Raw genomic sequence first — 20,015 nt, 5'->3', positions numbered from 1 at the left:
AAAGTTTTGTTTTTTACTGTTAATTGAAAAGAAAAAATACATGAAATATTCCAAAAATTACAAAAAAAAAATGTCTTCTACAAGAAAAGTAATATTAAACTATGTTTCAAAAATTATAAATAAATGTTAATAGACTAATTTTAGTTATTACTCATGTAAAGGATCAAAATAAACATTTTGAATAACCTCTTCAGCTGACTGCCAAGTGACTAACCATTTTGCTAGGGCAAGCATATCAGAAAAATGGTAGACGAAAAGGAAAAACGAAGGAAACTCAGGATTTTTTTTTTTCTTTTTTTTTCATAGGCAAGGATTTTCGGTTGTTTTGAAGTGATTTTGAGACTTGTAACTAATGGATAAGTGATCTATACTCATTTTATACTCTTTGGACTTTTCGTTTTGAGGTTTTAGATGACGAGAAAGTTAGGGTTCGATCAAGTTCAAAATTGGAAGACTTCTCGTCAATTAATTTGTAATTCTCATGGTTTTAAGGTAATAGGAAGGGATTGGTTTGGATTGTTAAATTACGAGTAGTCAATTAACAATTAAAGTTAAATGTCAAGATGTCTGTAAGTGCATCATTCTTAAATATTGAATGAAAAAATTGTACCATTTAGAATGTTAGACACTCATAAATAAATAATTGAAGGGCAAAAATATTCTTTGACCTTTTTTATTGTAAGAAGATATATACCATCTCAGAATTTTATATCAGACATTATATATATATATATATATATATATATATATATATCCCTCTTTCACAATATTCACTAACTTCCATGTATGTTTATTGTATTGATCTGACTATCCAAATTTCTTATACTACTGCTTCACTTGCATTTTGTGATGAATGATCTCGATCGCTCACAACAACTTGAACCTCACAATTATTGTTATGAGGACTATGTTTGTCTTCTGCAGGAGATCCGACTTTGATTTCTTCATGAAGGTTTTCTGATGATGAAACACGTTGCTGATTCATCTTCTTTATCTCTTTGTCTTTTCCCCACAGAAACACATATAATCCACACACTATTAACACCCCTCCTATTACACTGCAAAATTCATAATTCCAACTCAAAAACTTCATGTTGAATACTAAGAAGTGTGCTTTTAGGTAAGGAAAAACAGACACAGAAATTTTAAATAATAAAATTATAAAATGCAACATAAGAGACTAGTTTGATAAAAAATAAATCGACTTGAAGACTAATTTATTCTCATTTAGTTACATATTCATGACAAGTTATTAATATAATTTATACATTAGATTAATTTGAGAGTCAATTTGTGTTTTGAAATTCAAAGGACTAACATGATAATTCAAGAAAATGAAATAAATCAAATTAATAAAAATTAAACTTGAAGGACCAAATCAACAAACTAAGATAATTTGAGGCATAGAAAGTTTCATTATTCCAAATTCAAAACATATTAAAAGCATGAAGAGAAGCATATATACCTTCCAAGATGTAGCTTCTCATTTAACATGAAAAAGCCACAAATGACGACAAAAAGAAGCAAAAGAGGATTGAAAGCAGAGACATAAAGAGGGCCTCTCATATGCATACACCATGTCAACACCACCACCATTGCTCCAGAAATTACTATTCCCTATATATTCATTATTAAAATTCATATAATTAGCAAAAATTAGATTTGCCAGAAATTTCTCATGTTATGAAATATAAAATGAAAAGAAGACCACAATTTTTTTCCGCAAATTATAAACAATGGCCATTCATCGTCAAACTTACTGAATAAGTTGTTGTGAGAAGCCTAACTTTGGAACCTAACTTCCATTGAGTCCAATCCTTCTCAAGGCAAAGAGCAACAACAGTACAAAGGAGTGATGCCATGAAACTCATCAAAGCGGTGCTTGAGTAATGACATGGGTAACTTTTACTCATCTTAGTCTGTGTCTCATATATAATAATCAAAATTAAGGTTGAATTTGCAATAAACAAAAAAAATGTAGAATTAAAATGTAAAACAAATATTTGGTTTTTAACATGTTATTGTTCACGGTCCTATATACAAAGCCACATTAAAAAAAGTTGATGGTCCAGTTTATTACTTTGCATGTAAAAACCGACTATTAATTCTTTTCTCCTAACTCTACTAGTTTTACAATTTCCTGTAAGTTAGGGTAAAAAATTGTATATGAGATAATGCATTTAAAAAAAAAATGATCTATTTAATAAGAGTAAGTTGCGAGATATCTTTCCTTTAAGACAACATCAATGATTTAACTACCTTTATTTCATTTTTACTAAAATAATTAGAGTGATTTATATACAAAATAAATGAAGTATTCATCATGAAAGAAAGACCTGAGTGATGAGCCACAAGGCATAGGCAAGGCAGCTTGCCAGAGCACAAAGAGAACCCAAGAGGATGTTACTACCAGAGGAAGAGTGTGGTGATGCCGCGTGTCTTTTATGGGGATGCAAGAGAGTGATGTGGAAGAACCCTGTTATTTCTATGCCTTTGAAGAATGTTATAATCATAGCCCCAATTATTCCTATAATTGTTCCAATCATCTTGGCTTTTCCTGCTGCTGTTTTTAAATTCAGTCTTTCCAAACTGTTCACAAATTTAATCACAGATCAACAAAAGGGTGTACTTTTCCCTTCATAAAAGAATATTAATTTTATTTTTAAGAAGATTTTTCCCACATACCCAATAACATTTTTAAGTAAAGAATATATATTCTCTTTTGTTGGGAAATAATAATTTTATTGTGTAAATATTTTTCAGAAAGTTTTAGTATATTCATATTTAATTCTGATTGAGATAGAGAATATATAAAAATAATTTGTAAATTGAAAATTTTAGTATCACTTAAGCAACATTATTGTTTTGTGAAATTATTTAGAGAATGCAATTTCTTTGCCCATGAAAAATAATGGCACCACTCTACAACATTATTTGACAGATTCAGAACTTTTAAATTTTAGCTTAGACTGTCTAAATTTTTTCAGAGATTTCATTATTCGTTTTAAAAAGTGAAATATAAACTAGATAATAAAAATTTTATCAACAAAATGTTAAAAATAATTGTAAAAAATAATTTTAAAAAAATATGAATCTGATCTATACAGTTCAAATATATATCCACATTAATTAAAAAATAATGAAGTATATTAAAAAAATCTGCATTTACAAAATATATATTTTTAAACAATAGTATTTTTTTTTTAAAGCACAAGGAATAGGTTGTTGACAGAACACTAAATGACAAGAGTTTCTATTACACTCATCTCATGCCAACTTTATTAGTATGTTGTTTTTTATTAAATTTGAAATGTGTTTCAAGTTAAAAGGTTAACTGTGATTGAACCTTAGCATATTATATTTGTAAGAAAACTAAAGAAAAAAATGATAAAAAAAAAAGAAATATTAAAGAAAAAGTACAGAAATAAAAATATGACAAAATTGCAAAGAAACTCACCGGAAGAAGACGGCCAGGATAAAGGTGACGGCTGGTGTGAGATTGGCCATCGCCGTCACAAATGTTGCAGATGTCAAGGCCAATGATTCCAAGTAAAAGTTTTGTGTTAATCCTCTACGTAATAATTATATATCATAATATCAATTAATTTTTGCTTTTATTTCTCACTACTACTGCCACTATTATCTAATCCATTGTGTGTGTGAGAATTGGGGGAAATACATGTCAATGAAAAAAATAGCTTTTCTTTTGGCTTATTTATTTTATTTATTATTTGTTGCTAAAGATAATATCAGACACCTATGTCAAGCGAAAAGGAAGAATTATATTTAACTTTGGGCTAATGAACATTCTGAATCTTAAAATATTGTGCGAAAAGCATTCTAAACCTTAAACTTTTAAAATACATAAAATGGATCCTAAATTTTTAGATTTATAACAAATTAAACCCCATCATTAACTCCATTACTATTCATCAAATGGAGCCCAATTAAAATGTTGGTGTGGCATTTTTAATAAGTGTTACAGACCCTAAACTATTACGTGAGTAGTATATAGACCCTAAATTTTAAAATTCAAAGAAAATTACTCTCACCGTTTATGTATAGAATGCTAACTATTATATAGACTAAACTAGCCTTAACATAATCCGCCACTGTGAATGCATAGTTAGTTATGTTGAACGACCCATAATTTTATCAAATGACATTTTTTTACTCTTTTTTTATAATATTTTTCAAACGATTAGTATCTCATGTTTTCATATAATCTATAACTCTGATTTAATTTTATTTTAAATAATGTTTATTTATTTAATGGTAAAAACTAAGAATCCCATTTGAAAATAAGTTTAAAACTTTAATTAATTGGTTAATTTAGGTTTGAAATCCGTTGATGAAATTGTCAGCTTTTGCATCCATCATCTATAAAACCATCTAATACTTAAACTTCTTTTCAAATGGGATCTCAAATTTTTATCATTAAATAAATAAATATTATTCAAAATAAAACTAAATCAAATTTATAGAGTATATAAAAATACAAGATACCAATTATTTGAAAAATATTGTAAGAAAAAAGGGACAAAAAATGTCATTTTATAAAATTATGGGTCGTTCACCACAACTAACAATGCATTCACTGCGGCGAACTAAATTGAGGCTAATTTATTTGGTCTACATAATAGTTAACGTTCTACACATAAACAATGAAGGTAATTTACTTTGAATTTTAAAGTTCAGGATTTAGAATGCCACTTACTCAATAGTTCAAAGTCTATGGCGCTCATTAAAAATAGATTGTCATGTTAGCATTTTGACTGGGGCCCACTTAATAAATAATAATAGTGTTAATGATGAGTTAACAGTGTAATTTAATTTGTTATGAGTTTAAAAATTTAGAATTCATTTTGCATATTTTAAAAATTTAAGGTTCAAAGAACTTTTTGTGCTATACTTTAGAGTCCAAAATGCTTATTAACCCTTTAACTTTCCGACAACACAATTAAATATCATAGAGTTCATTAACAACTGTCTATACACTTTGTTAGGTTCAATTTAGTCAACTGTTAATGAATGTTATAATATTTTATTGTGTTATGAGGCCAAAAAAAAATGCAACTAATGAAAAGAATCAGTATTATGATTGCCCCATCACACTAAAGCCAACGCTTTCAAGTATAAGTTTTGCGACATTATAAAGAATGATAGTTATTTTTAAAAGATTTGAATAATGATAATTTAGTTTTTAACAAAATTTAAAAAACATGAATTGTAAATAATAATTTATACAGTTACAAACAAAAATTTTAGATAACATATATGAAAGTTACATTTGAAATTTTTAAATTTATAATTATCTAAATCAATATTTTCAATTCATTTAAAAAAATCAAATTTAACCGTTATTAATTTATTTTTTTGTGGAGACCTAACTATCATTCTTTTTATTATATTACTCCTCTCAATTATATTATATGATATAAAATTACAAAATTAATTAGTTAATTAAATATTAGTTGTTAGTTAGAATAATGTTTGTGTACAATATACTTTCTGTAGTCTTATTTATAAGTTATTTCAGTATATTTTATTGGAACAAAAAAATTTAAATCTTATAAACTTTATCTTAAAATTTAATAAATTTTCATTTGTATTCCCTAATAAAGACAAAAAGAACCAATCTTAATAATTTTTTTAAGTATTTAATAATAGTATAAAGGTAAAGATGAATATAGAAAATAGTAAAGTGTCTTGTAAATAAAATTAAAATTAATTTTTTCTCTCTACCCTATAAATAAGACCATAGAAGCATACCAAAACAAATACATGTCATTGAAATGACTAACTTTTTGGTAGACATTTATGTTAAGCTAAGTATCACTCCTTCTGTTTTAAAATATAAGTATATTTTAAATAACTCATATAGTTCAGAAAGATTAGTTAATGTTAATAATTATGTCTAAAATTAAAAATTTTGAACTAAAATGTCATTGTGATTAATCCTTCATTTTTTTCCTAATTTAATGATACTATCATTTAATGAAGGGCAATTAAAGAAAGATGTCATAAATGCTTCTTGAAAAGTACTGTTTTACTTACAAAAAGAAGAAACCATTTGAAAATTTTGCTTATATTTAAAAATAGATGGAATATTATTTAAAGAGAACCCATTTATTAAAAATAAATTTAAAAGAATTCTAAAAATCATCTTTTTAAAATAAATCATTTCATATTTAACTTATTACTTACATACCCAAATAACCCGCATAGAGATGCCTGAAAGAGTACGGTCCAAGTCATCTTTGGTCTTTTGTTCCTGCGCCCAAATAATTCACCATGAAAAATCTAATTAAAACAAAAAAAAAAGGTTCTTAATTAATCTTTCTGCATTTCTCCTTGTTTTACCAAAAAACAAAAAGTTGTTATTAATTTTTTTTTCATATGCATCTATTATTAGAACTATCAATTAGAATCAAGCTTGTCAAGCAGTCTTTTTAAGCTTAAAAATAACTAGAGCTATGCTGCTATTTTGGAGCAAAAAATGGTGATTCAAGCTCAAAAGGGTTAATCCTTTTAAACATAAAAATAAAAGGGCTTTAGGGTCAAGAACTGTCCTTTTAAGCTCTTTTATTATTTTTTTAAAAAATTTTAATCTAAAAAATAGAATATTAAATATATAATTAAAAGAAATGAACAGCTTAGACTCATTTATCCCTCCCTCATTCATTCATTCATTAAGATTTAATTAATAATGTTAGTCAATTTTAATTTTTATTTGCGTTAATTTTAATGTTTGTTATTTGATATTAGATCTAGATGTTCAAGTTTTCTATATTTGTTGGGTATGAGTTGATTTAAATTTATTTTTTAAACTTAATCTTATGTGTAATTACTTTTTTTAGAATTATAAATATATATTTTTAGAATTTTAAATTGATAAAAAGAAAAACATAAAGGGTCACCCTTCACCCCAAGGGCTAAGGCTGAACCTTGTAAAAGAGAGCCCTGAGATATAATCAAGCTTATTAAAATCAATCTATTTAAACCCTAATCCTTTCAAGATTGGTTCTTTAAGGTTGGGCTAGCCTTAATTAATAGTTCTACCTATCATATCACATTGAGGCCTTTTTCATTTTCTCTTGTCGTCTTAAGTACTATCATTAGTTTTGCTTCATCAATTCCTCCAAACAGTGATCAAAAGACATAGACATCAAATGTTAAAAATATGACTAATCATTAATCAGTTAAGATATTGATTAAAAGATTAATGGTCTATGATTGAATTATATTTAGATAGGTTATAATTAAAATAATATAATTAATTAAAATATATAAAATTATTCATATATAAATATGAAAAAAGTAATATTTAAATAAAAATAAGGTACTAATTATCAAGCAAATGGAACATTCATTCATGTGAATCATACAAAGTCGTATTGTCTTATATGTTATCAATGATTCAAACAACAATTTCAATGCTGAGATTACTCGGAATACCATGAAAAAATTATAAAAAATAAATGATTCACTAAAAAAACAAATACTCCCTCTAGTCCTATTAATCTGGTAGAGAAAGAAGTTTTTGTTTTTGTTTTATTTATAAGTCATATCATTAAATTTTTATCATATATTTCTTATTTTACCCTAATTAAATGTTAGTAAGATAAAGTATGTTATTAAAATATGTATATTTAATAGAAACAAAATTTAAAACTCATTAAATATTTTGACAAAGTCAATGAGTTTTAAAAATTTTTTCGTTTAATCAAACATGTTAAAAATGACTTATAAATAATGTCAAAAAAATACATGTTAATACGATGTTATTATAAAAATTACTCCCTCTTATTTCTATTATAGGGTGCCTTTTTTAAAAAAACTTTTTTGTCTTTAATATAAAGTACTTGGTTGGATGTTACTTATGTTTTTCTAAATATTATTCCTATTTAAATTTATTAATTATATATAATATAAATTTATTTTTTTTCATTCGATTATGGGTAAAATTATTAAAAGTTTATTATATTTTTAGATAAAACTAATGACTTAATCATCTCTTATTTATCTTGATAAGATAGTTAAAAATGTCTTATATATAATAAGGATTAAAAGTAGCATAAGAAAGGATTAAAATAAATGGTGTTACAATCACTAAAAGAATTAATTGTAAATCATCAACGACAAAGAATTAATGTAATAAATATCACTACTACTGTCCATTTTTCTTCCTAAACAACAATCTCTCTCTTCATTTTCTTCTTAAAAAATCATAACATGAACGCAATGACCTTCCATGGATGGAACCATTGACCAGACTTAAATGCAAAACAGAAAAACGGCAAGCCCAAACATATGATCCGATAAAGAGGAAAGAATTAACCTTTCGAGGACGAGAGCAAGGGGAGCAATGAAAGCAGTAGCGAAGATAAAGCGGTAAGCAACGGCGACTCTCAGGCTCATTCCGTCATCGACGGCGAGCATGTACATCACATTCAGGGCCGTGAATGCTATCTGAACCGCCACCATTAATATCGCCGGCTTCAACCCCTCCACCACATTCCATACAGCTGTCATCGTAGCCTCTTCAGCCGCACGTTAAGGCCACCAACACCAGCAGAGGTGAGAATCAGTTTGATAGTGAGAGAGAGAGAGAGAGAGAGAGTGAATTGAGAGAGAAAGGTGATGAGGAAGAGAACAGAGGATATTTATGGAGGAAATGAACTGAGATTGCAGTTTCTGAGGGGAAGGAGTGAAGTGGCGTAGTGTTGTTTCCAATTACTTGCTTTTGACTGACGCGTTCTCTTTGGCTGTTTATTAATCTCAGTCACACCCCTTTCACCTTGTCATATATGTACGAATTAATTTAGAATGTGTTAATCACATATTTAAAATTTTGGCAAAACAAAAATCACATTTAAAATTCGTTGACGTAGGATAAAAAAATCAAATTCTAATATTTCTAATTTTTTTTTTTTTTGTTATGCTTGGTTTGGATGGGCATGAAGTGGGGAGAAAAGAGAAAACTATTTAAAAAATTTCAAAAATATTAACTTTCTTTTTTACTATTTTTAACAGTTTTCACTTCTAGTTTTTCTTTATTCCTATTTTTCTTCCCATTTAACCATAAAGTTAGTGTTCGCATTTGAAATAATCAAGTTAGAGTGAGTATTTAAAATACTTAGATTCGAGTAAGGCTTTAAATTAAAATTCTAAGAAAAAAAATAAAAATAATAAATTTTATTTAAATTTGGATTAAATTCAAATTCATAAATTTTTATGCATATAAAAAGAATAAATTTGATCAAAATCTAAATTCATAAATTTGAAAAATTTGCAAGGTTCCATTTGGGATTTTTACTTAGTGATTAATGCATTAAGAGGTTGCCTAAATTGGTTCCAAAAAAATTAATTTAATAATAGTTAAAGTTTTAAAACTTTAATTGAAAAATAAATTGCGAATGTAAGTTGCTACAAATATAGAAATGTTACTTGCAAATTACACATTGGAGTTTTAACTCCCTCTGTTTAGTTTTATAAGGCAATTTTAATCTAATTATACTCCCTAGTGAATTAATTAATTATTTTTAAAATTACAAACTCTTTTCATATTTATCCCTATTTGATAAGATGTCCTAATTAAAAAAATTATTAATTATACCCCTAATTAAGAGTATTTTTAAAAAAACTTATTAATTGTACATTGAAATATCCAAAATATCTTATACTCCCATTGGCTCTTAATATAAAATAAATTTAACTAACTTCACGCTTGTTAAAAAAGAATAATTATATCTGCAAATTATTTAAAAATATATAACACTCTAATTTTACCCACAATATCCAAAATCCCTTCTTTGTAATTAATAACCATAATAAATTATTGTCTAAGAATTTCAATGATAATAAATAAACATAAGGTAAAAAAATTAATTAATATAAATTATCAAAAACCAGAGGAAGTACTTGTTTAATATAATATTTTTTAAAAAAATATCTTGTAATATTAAACTGAAGAAGTATACGTGCGACTACGATTGCTGAATAAATATTTGTAGCCAATATTTCAGCCAAAAAAAATTAGATCTAACTATCATTAGATTGGATTAGATTGATGTATTACATGTAGATTTTACTCATACCATGAATATTAAACGTTGCTTGGGGACACAAGTCAAGAGTGTGTCAAAACATGCATATAAAGCTATTTTAGTTCCCTTAAAGTGTGGGTTTTTGCTTGCAAGGCAAATACAAATCATGACCAGTTTTCATGTTTGTTAATTGTACGCAATTTCTTATGAAGTATATATACCTTTTACAAAGTAACATGTTGCGAGGTGTTCATTCCTCGTGAGCATGGATAAGCTTTAAACATATATATGTATATATACAGTTAGGAATTTAAAAGAAATAATGAAACTTTTAATCCTTTAAATTTGGTTCATTTATCAATTTGGTCCTTCAAAAAGTTTAATTTTTACAAATTGGTCCATTATATTTTCTTAAATTATCATAAATCCTTTAAGTTTTAAAACAGAAATTGATTCTTAGAATAATCTAATAGATGTAAAGTATATTAATGTGTTTTATTCTCTTGTTCTTTAAAATTCTAGAGTTTGATTTTTCAACCCAGATAATTATATTTTTTTCATTAATATATATAGTTACTATCAATATTTTGTTATCCATGTCAGTAAGTTTTAATAGTGTTACCCCTTTTTTAAATAATAAGGACTAAATTAACAATCGAAACAAATTTGAAAGACCAAATTTATAAAAATTAAGCTTAAGGGACCAAAATGATAACTAAGGCAAATTTGATAGACTAAAAATTGCATTATTCTATTTAAAACAAATTTAAAATTTTACTTCAAAATTAAGTATCTTTATTATTATAAAAATATTTATTTTTAGAATACTTAAAAAATTGTAATAGACTTAATCTTTTTAAAAAGAATATGGTCTCTCAATATAAAATGAACTAACTTATAAATGATTAATTAATAATTAATATATTTTAATTTTTTAAAAAAATAAAAATGTTATCCAAGTTCGGTTTGGCTCAAAAATTTTGGACCTATTTAAGCAACCCAGACAATGCAAATATTTTAAGGTGCTATCCGCTGTGGAGGCCAACCCGACCATCTAGATATTTTAAACATCAAATTTTAGCAAATTTGTATGATTACTTTTTTCGTGCTGGTAAAACGTGATTGTATTGTGATTGTCTTCAAACTTGATTATTTGTACTATATTCCTATATATATAATTATTTTTACCAATAAATTTTTTAACAAAATAAGATTTGTTCACTCTTTGACCAGGTCCTTGTCATTTAATTTACAAATGGACCACGCCCTCCCATCCTGCCACTTTTGAACGTATAATTTTTTTTTCCCTTCATAAATTAGTCTATAAATGAGATTTTTCTACCAGGGAGCGTTATTATTAAATTTTCAGTTTGGCATAAAGAACAAAGAAGAATGTAATGAAAAATACAGTGCATAAATAATTTTCGAAAGTCTGGCAAAAAAAAATAATTTTCGAAAGTGTAACATAGTCATTAGATCCATTTTGTGAAAGAAAAATAAAACGAAAAAACATGAAGAAAGAAAAGAGGCTCGTATCTTTGTTTCTAACTTTGACTTAATAAATTTTTTCCTTGTAGGTTATAAAAATTTTTCACTATTGTATTTTTATATAATTTCATTATCTCTTTTCACAAAATTGACTTGTTGACGCACTATTACAGAATAGGCTTTTAACAATGGATAAAAAATATTTTTAATAGTCGTTACATAACTATTGTTGTTTCTGGAGATGACTTTTAACATCAGTTGGACAACCATTATTAAAAATAAACTTTTAACAGCGGTTATAAGTTCGCTATTGAAAGTAGCCTGTTGACTTAATTTTTAAAAAAGGGGAACTTTTAATAATAGTTCAAAGTATAACCCCTTTTAACAGCGCTTATAATGTTAATCGTTGTTAAAAGTTCAATGATTATAGTATTAACCACGATTAAAAGTAATTTAAAAAAATAATTTTGTTTTTCCTTATTTCCCCAATTCCTACAAATAAAAATGTTCTATACAATTTATCGCTAGCGAGGCAGTTCCAGTATATATAAATAATTCAAATTTCAATACAAAATTTTATAGAAATTACACAAAACTCAAATGGTCTATACAATTTTCGAAAAAACTATCTAAACCTCACATACCATCCACAAAATATTATGCTCAATGTGTGAGGATGTCGTCAACCTCTTTCTCGAAGAATGGATTTGGAATGTCAAACATTTAAATTAAAATATAAAATTACAATTAAAACATTAATTAACTAATTCAAATAACAATAAAATTAGCTTTTCAAAAATATAGTTACCTCATTTGTAAATTCAATCATTTCCAATGTGATCATGTTGAGCATATGCATCATCACATATACATCGAACAAACTAGTCTTCTATGGTTGCTTACGACTCTGTATAAAAACATATATATATATATATATATATAAGTAATCAGCAATAAATATTGATAATTGAATGAGTTCATAAAGTGTTAGTTTCACTTACATTTGGCTCGATTCACGTAGGATCCTTTAGTTCATGTACATACTTTTTCAGAACCATTGTTTGATATGTTTTTATTACTTTATGATTAACATCACGAAATTTGTAACTAATATATCAATAAAAATTAATAGTTTTTGTATAAGTACACTTACGAGTCTATCGTCCTCTTTATGTTCTTGTTTGATTTGTAATAGAAGAAGCATAAGAAGAGGACTATATTACTCTTTAATGAAAAAACAGTCAATTGTCAGTGGTCCCTATAAAATAGGATGAGTTATTAGAAGAAATCCATATTTAACTAGAAACTATCAATTGTGAGTTATTACAAGTACACATATGGAGCCATAAAAACATCCTTTTTGACTTCACATATTCTCACTGGAGGTCCCAGGATCTTATTTTTGGAGTATTCCCTTTCTTTGTCATGTGATGAGGGGAAAGAAATGTGAAATTATCACCTTTTCCTGATGTAATACACAAGCGATGGAGGGACCTGTGATAATGTAATCATGTTAGTTGACTAAACTTGATAAGTTAATTATATTCAAGTAAAACATACTTATAGAATAAATAGCTCAATTGACGTTATGGTAAGCTGACTTTTTGAGAGAAGTCAATTCAAATATTCCCATTCAATCATCATTGGATTCTCCATACCCACAACATCATTTTCCTTTACAAATTTTTTTTTTGAAATGATTTATTGTAAGCTAATAAAATTATTTATTAGCGAGGAGTTAACTATAATGGTTACGGCTACAATGGGAGCTATGGAAATTTTGGCAAGGGAAGATTTGACAAGGGAAGTTGAAAACGGAAGAGATAGTTAATTAAAAAATATGATAAGAATGAAATATTTAATAAAATGCATGAAATATTTAATAAAACGTATTGCAGCTTGAACTCTACTCACAAATCTCTTAGACTACATGATAAAAGTACTAACAACTTCAAACACAGTCTTTACCTCGTCAGTAGGGAATGAGAGGAGCGCCTTTACTACTTTTACATCTTCTACCACCACTCTTATTTGATCTTATTGCATTTCCTTATGGTAGATAGTTTATCCTAAAGTGTGAATGCTACCAAAAGCAACCAAGAATCTATCAAGATCCTCTAGATATAGCTCACACGGTTTATTAGTGTTTCCTATTGAAGGACCATCTGACACATGTCCAAGAACATTACTCCCTTTTGTGCTGTGAAATCCAGGAGTTTGTAAAGATCATCATCTCCTCTTTCATTTTTACAAGTCGAGCTTCCAAGCAAGCTTCTAAATGAGCTTCAAATGAAGCTTCAATATCCTTCATTGCTTGTTGCCTTATATTTGTCAACTCCTCTCTCTTAATAACACCCAAGATGCTAGGGTGTGTAGGTGCTCCAAAGTAATCTCTGATTCCCACACTAAATCCAACACCTCTAACACGCTTCGGATGCTCTGGTTTGCTTGTACTAACTACTAAGATGTCATTTCTATCCTTTGGAATGAAGGATCTTTGAGATTGTTGTTCCTTAAAAGTCTCCTATAACAAACAAAACAAAAATCATAACATTTTGTATTGATAATTGAATGTGAAAAAAATTAAAGAATTAAATATTACTTACAATCTTTTTGGCAACCTAACGTGCCTTCTCACTTATATATCCTCCTTTCTTGTAGTAATGATCATATCTCCATTTATTCTCATGAGAGATAGGTGATGGTAGGGATAAGAGAATAGAAGGATCAGATTTAGCTTCTTCTTCTCTCTTCTTCAACTTCTCATCCATCAAGATATCATCAATACAATCATAACCTTCACGAGATATTGTGTGTAGGCATTTATTTCTTCAATCAATTTCTTGCCCTTTTGCTCATTTCTCCTTTTAATAAAAAATTAAAAAAATTAATTAAATTAAATTACTACAATTAAATCAATTAAAAATCGATTAACCATGGTTTCAAAATTCTGAATCTTATAGAATTCCTGCTAAGTTTATTCATTCAAAAATTGGTATGTCTTAAGAGGATTAGGATAAGGCTGACCTTCTTTCAATTCATCAAAGACAATTTCTTGCAAGGCCAATCTTGAAACCTCTCCAACATTCCCCACAATATTTTATCAGTTGTCTCTAACATGCTTCATCATTCGAAACACCATGGGTGAGCTACAATTAATAATAGTTAGTATTTTACACATAATAATTACAAATATTTATAACTTTACAATGATATATTTGAATGCTTTCTCATATTTGCTCTTTCACACGTTCTAGTACATCAACTCAATCTTCATACAAGATACTGGGCTTGTTACGTGACAGGAGCCAAAGGTAGTTAACAAACTTAGCCTTATTTGGCCCTTGCGGTTTTCACCGCCAATCGAACCAGATTGGTAATCTACGGCCAATTGTCCTACTCAAGGTCAGCTCTCTCAACTGCGTGCCTCATCTTCCCCTCCTCACTAACTAGCTTTAACTAGGATCACTATCACCTCTATGAGCAACCTTTGTATTCGGCTGGCTCTGAGTAACCTTTACAGTAGGCTGGCTTAACGTAACCTCTACAGACAGTTGGCTCAGAGCATTGTTAGTAGTCTACTCTGATTCTTCTCTATGTTCCTAAAAATAAAACATAATTCAAATCATACAAAATAACTAAAATACAAAGAATTGTAAATAAAATATAATTAAAAATTAGAAAACTAATATTAGTTTACAAAATTAAATTCATATAGAGATATTCTCTCATATCCCTTCATGGTAATCACTTTGTGTGGCATGTTTGTCATCTATCTCATCTATATTCAAATTGGGTAGTCTTGATGAGAAGGTAGGAGTTTCAAAAATATCAAAGCCTATTTCATTCTTGTCATCACTATCAACTACTCTTTTTCCTTTCAGAGCTATTGACCAACTTTTATTTGCTAAATCAATGACATGGAAAACTTGTTTTGATGGGTCTACCATAATAAATGGCTCCTTTCCATAAGTTAGTCCTCTAAGATCAACTAATATAAATCATAACTTATCTTCTTGCATGTTATTGATGTCAACCCACTTGCATTTGAAAATAGGCACTCTAATTTTATATAGTCAACCTCCCAAATCTCTTTAATAATCCTAAAATGAGGCATGCATGCCATTTTTGGATTCTTAGCTTTCTTATTTGAAAAGTACACAGCTTTAACTATTATTATAACTCCACTATTTTGCACAGTACTCTTCTTATCAAGAGACTTTGTATAAAAGGAATATCCCTTAATATCATATGCACTCCAACATATCACATCCATGTTAGGACCTTCTGCTAACCATTTAATAGTATCAGAAACGTTATCTTCATTAAAGACTTTTTGTTTGAACCAATATGCAAAAGTCCTATTGTGCTCTTTCAAGAATCTTTGTTTAATCATTCTCAGCTAATTACATTCTACCCTTAAAAGTTCTTTATGTGTATTTATGTAACTTCGAACTTCATCAATATTATTCAAAATATATAAATATACTTCTTGCATTTCATCACGATTCGTGCTCTTTACTAATACCTCATATGTACCTTGACCTAATTGCCTCCTCTCCTGATGAGATTTAGGAAGTCCAATTAGTTCTGTATTTGATTAGTAATCAAAATAAAATTTCATAGCTTCTTCAGCAACATATTTCTAAACGATAGATGCTTCAAGTCAGTATGAATTCTTCATATACCCTTTTAATATTTTCATATATCTCTCAACTAAAAACATCTATCGTAAATGGACAAGGCCACACATTTTTATCTCTCTCACTAGATAAACTATTACATGTATCATAATGTTGAAAAACAAAAGGAGGAAAGTGCATCTCAAGTTGAGACAAGATAGTCCAAGCTTCTTATTCCAACTTATCCAATTTAAAGGTATCAATAGCTTTACTGCATATCGTATTGAAGAAGAAGTAAAGTCTAGTTATTATGTGTCTTAAGTCTTCTTTCAATATATCTCAAATGGCCACTGATAATGATTGTTGCTTTAAGATATGACAATTATGAGACTTTAAGTTTGCCAGTTTCAATTCTTTCATTGACACAAACTTATTAATATTTGAAGAATACCTTGATGAAACTTTAATCCCATGTAAACATCACAAAAACTTCTTTTCTCAACCTTGGACAATGTATGAGAGGCTAGGGGATAGTATGTCCACTTACCTTCTGACCTCGGGTGTAAGTCCTCTCGTATTCTCATTCCTTTTAAATCTAACATTGCATTAACACCATCCTTGGTCTTGCTTAGCATGTTTAGAAGCATTCTAATAATAGTATCACCCATGTTTTTCTTTACGTGCATAACATCAATACAATTCCTCACTTTAAGATAGCGCCAATATGGAAGATAAAATTTTTTTTCCACATACTTTTAGCACTTGTATTCTTTTGAGTCTTACCAAGGATAACATTAATGTATTTCACCCATTCATAAACTTGCTCCTTAGTTAAAGCATTCGGAGCATGAAAGTTCTCTTGGTGGCTATGAAAAACTTTTTTTAATTTATGATAAAGGTGATTTCGTCTAAGAAATCTCCAATGGCCAAGGTAGACTGTCTTGCTTCTATGTTGAAGTTGATGGTAGCACGTTCCTTCTTCATAAATTAGATATGCTTTGTGATCCTTGACACTATACCTAGACAAATTCCCATACGCAAGAAAGTCATTTACAGTGCAAAAGATCATAACATGTAACTTTAAATTCTCCTTTTAATTTGCGTTAAACATATCCACATCTATCTCCCATAATTCTCTCAAGTCTCAAGTCAAAGATCTTAGGTAAACATCAATGTCATTTCCAGGTTGTTTGGTCTCGAAATCAACATGAATAGCATCATGTACTTCTATTTCATGCAAAATCAAGGCGATAGCTTATAAATCACAAAAGAACAGACCATAAGCTATGTATACTGCTTAGGCTATCATAAGGATTCATTCTATCAATAGAAAGTCTAATCCTAAGGTTCCTTGGCTCATTACTAAATTCAAAAAACAATTGATCAATTTTTTTCTACTGAGGAGAGTCGGTTGGATGTTGAAGCTTTCCATCGGATATCCTTTCACTTGCATGCCACCTCAAGTTCTTTGCATCATTAATATTCATAAACAAGCACTTAAACCTTAGTATAATTAAAAAATACCATAACATCTTTGCAGGAGCCCCTTCGCTTTATACCATGGTGCCTCACATCTCAGATACTTCTCCTCCCCTTCTAGCACTTTTGTGTACAGCATGCAATCATTAAGGCATGTGTATATCTTTTTAAAATTCATACACATTAGGCACAAGATCTCCTTGGCATCATAGTAACGATTTGGTAGAACATTTCCTTTTGGAAACATTATTTGGAGTAACTCTAATAACCATGTAAAACTCTAGTCATTCTACCTAGCTCTTGCCTTTAAGGTAACCAATTTTAAACACCCCAGACAATAGACTGAAATCAGTACACCCCAGGTATAAAAGCTTCTCAGCATCAGTGCATAAGCTATCATATACATGTGCTCGTTTAAAAGCCTCTTCACCAATATTGCGGATCTTGTCCTCTAGTTAATCTTCATCCATATCTACTTCATCATTAAGATTATGATCAACTTCCATATATTGAGACGTACCACTATGATTTTCAATCTTTCACCATGTCAAATTCATACTGTATAATTCTTACAAATATCATCACAAATCAAGTGTTCTCTTATTTCAACAGCACTTAGTCTCCTTTTATTCAAGCAATTTATGTCAGGATAATAGAACCTCCCACTTGTCGACGATATTTTTCTTAGCAAATTCCAAAAAATTCTTTAGCCCATTATCATACTAATCACTTGTTCGTCTAGCATTCATCCAACTACGATCCATATATCACTACCTAAAGGAGAATAAAATTAATGTTCATGTTATCGTCTTTAAACTATTTGAAAAATGTAAATTCTTAATTAATATAAGATTTTAAGTAATTTAGAAAAAATAATAAATTTAAAAAAATTTCGGTAGAGTCTCCCCTAAAAATTAGATCATTCAAAACTTTCAAAAAATTTTACAAGAGAAATTTTAAGATTTTACACCAAAAAAACAATCACATGCAACAACTAAGACCTTATGATGCCATTAACAATACTTCCAATACCAATAAATCTCAATAACAACTTTTACAAGCAATTAGACTTCCAACAAATTTTAAAAGCAAAAAATAAAAGTTTCATACCTCTACTCCTTCAAACAACAAAAACTTAATCACACATGCAATAGTTTAGGGCATTAGGGAACTAATAACAACACTTCCAACAAGCAATTATACAAAAAAAAACTAATTAAAAATAATCAAATAAAATTAAATAGTAAATTAAAATGAAATAAATTGAACAAAAATTAAAAGTTAAACTCAAATCAAACACTAATTAATATATATAAATTAAAAATTAAAAAATAATTAGTACTTGTGCCCGATCGAGAAGAGGGAAGAATGAGGAGGAGGAGGAGGAGAGAGGAGTTGGGGCCTAAGAGGGGTAGGGGTGAAGTTTGAGGGGTCAAGAGGGGTAGGGGCGGAGGAGGAGGAGGGGAGGAGTTTGTGGGGGCTGAGAGGGGTGGGGGGAGGGGTTGGGGAGATTGTGAGGGAAATTGGGGAAGGGGTTGACGTAGAAGAAGAAGAAGAGAGGTGGGAATTTGTTTTTTTTTTTTTAAGTAATTTGGAGACAATCAACAACAGGTGAGATGGTACACAGTATTAAAAGTCTTATAATAATTTTTTAAAACCTTTTAACATCAGGTGGATTTATGCCCGATGTTAAAAATATTTTTTCAGCAGTTATTTTTTACCTGATGTTAAAAGTCTTTCAATGGTATCATAATATTATAAAAATACCACTACCTCTACTTTTAATAGCGGGTGCCTTTTAATTGATATAAAAAGTCTCTTATAAAAGACAAATTTTATACTAGTGACGCTATGACCAAATCCTTGCCATTGACCCTTTGACAAAACCTTGCTACCTTTTTTTCATCATTTGTCGTTGCACTTTATTTTCACATAGCTGAATTTTATTTCGCAATCATTTCAATGTTGCAACTCATATGATTTTTCGGGAAATTTGATTTATTATTTATTTAACTTCTTATTTTTATGTAATTGCGTATGAGACATTGTTTCTGGATTAGAGTATTATCCATCAATAGCAAATACTAATCTTTGTCCGGATACATAAAGCAAAATGCATTTCTTTTCTCTTTTGATCCGCTTCATAGACAAAGGTTATAGGTAATTGGTTTTTGCCAAACGAAAACTTTTCATATAAATAAAGAAACACAGGAGCTAATGTTTCACAGCAAAAAGAAAAAAATAAATAAATAAAAAGAAAAAAAATCTCCTAGGTCCTAAATCAGGTTTGTAGAAATTAGAACCCACTGGACTAGAAAGGTAGGTGAGTGTTAGAGTTTTACATTAATCACAAATTTAGACTTGTTACTTATTACAT

At 28.5% G+C, this 20,015-nt stretch overlaps 1 protein-coding gene across 1 annotated transcript; it reads right to left on the bottom strand.

Annotated features, from left to right (window-relative positions):
• Positions 1-801: 801 nt before the first annotated feature.
• LOC129305171 (WAT1-related protein At1g25270-like) lies at positions 802-8,535 on the bottom strand. The gene is made up of 7 exons (XM_054945136.1): positions 8,342-8,535; positions 6,212-6,274; positions 3,458-3,571; positions 2,337-2,589; positions 1,761-1,919; positions 1,466-1,617; positions 802-1,058 (listed from the first exon to the last, which is right to left on the bottom strand). Exons 1-7 carry the CDS (start codon positions 8,533-8,535, stop codon positions 821-823), a joined length of 1,173 nt encoding a protein of 390 aa, XP_054801111.1. The 3' UTR covers positions 802-820.
• Between the last annotated feature and the right edge of the window lie 11,480 nt (positions 8,536-20,015).

The sequence above is a fragment of the Prosopis cineraria genome, unplaced genomic scaffold (assembly GCF_029017545.1).
Source record: "Prosopis cineraria cultivar Desert tree isolate PC_DT_omini unplaced genomic scaffold, ASM2901754v1 PC3, whole genome shotgun sequence".
NCBI classification, from domain to species: domain Eukaryota; kingdom Viridiplantae; phylum Streptophyta; class Magnoliopsida; order Fabales; family Fabaceae; genus Prosopis; species Prosopis cineraria.
This window is presented reverse-complemented; position numbering and strand designations above follow the sequence as displayed.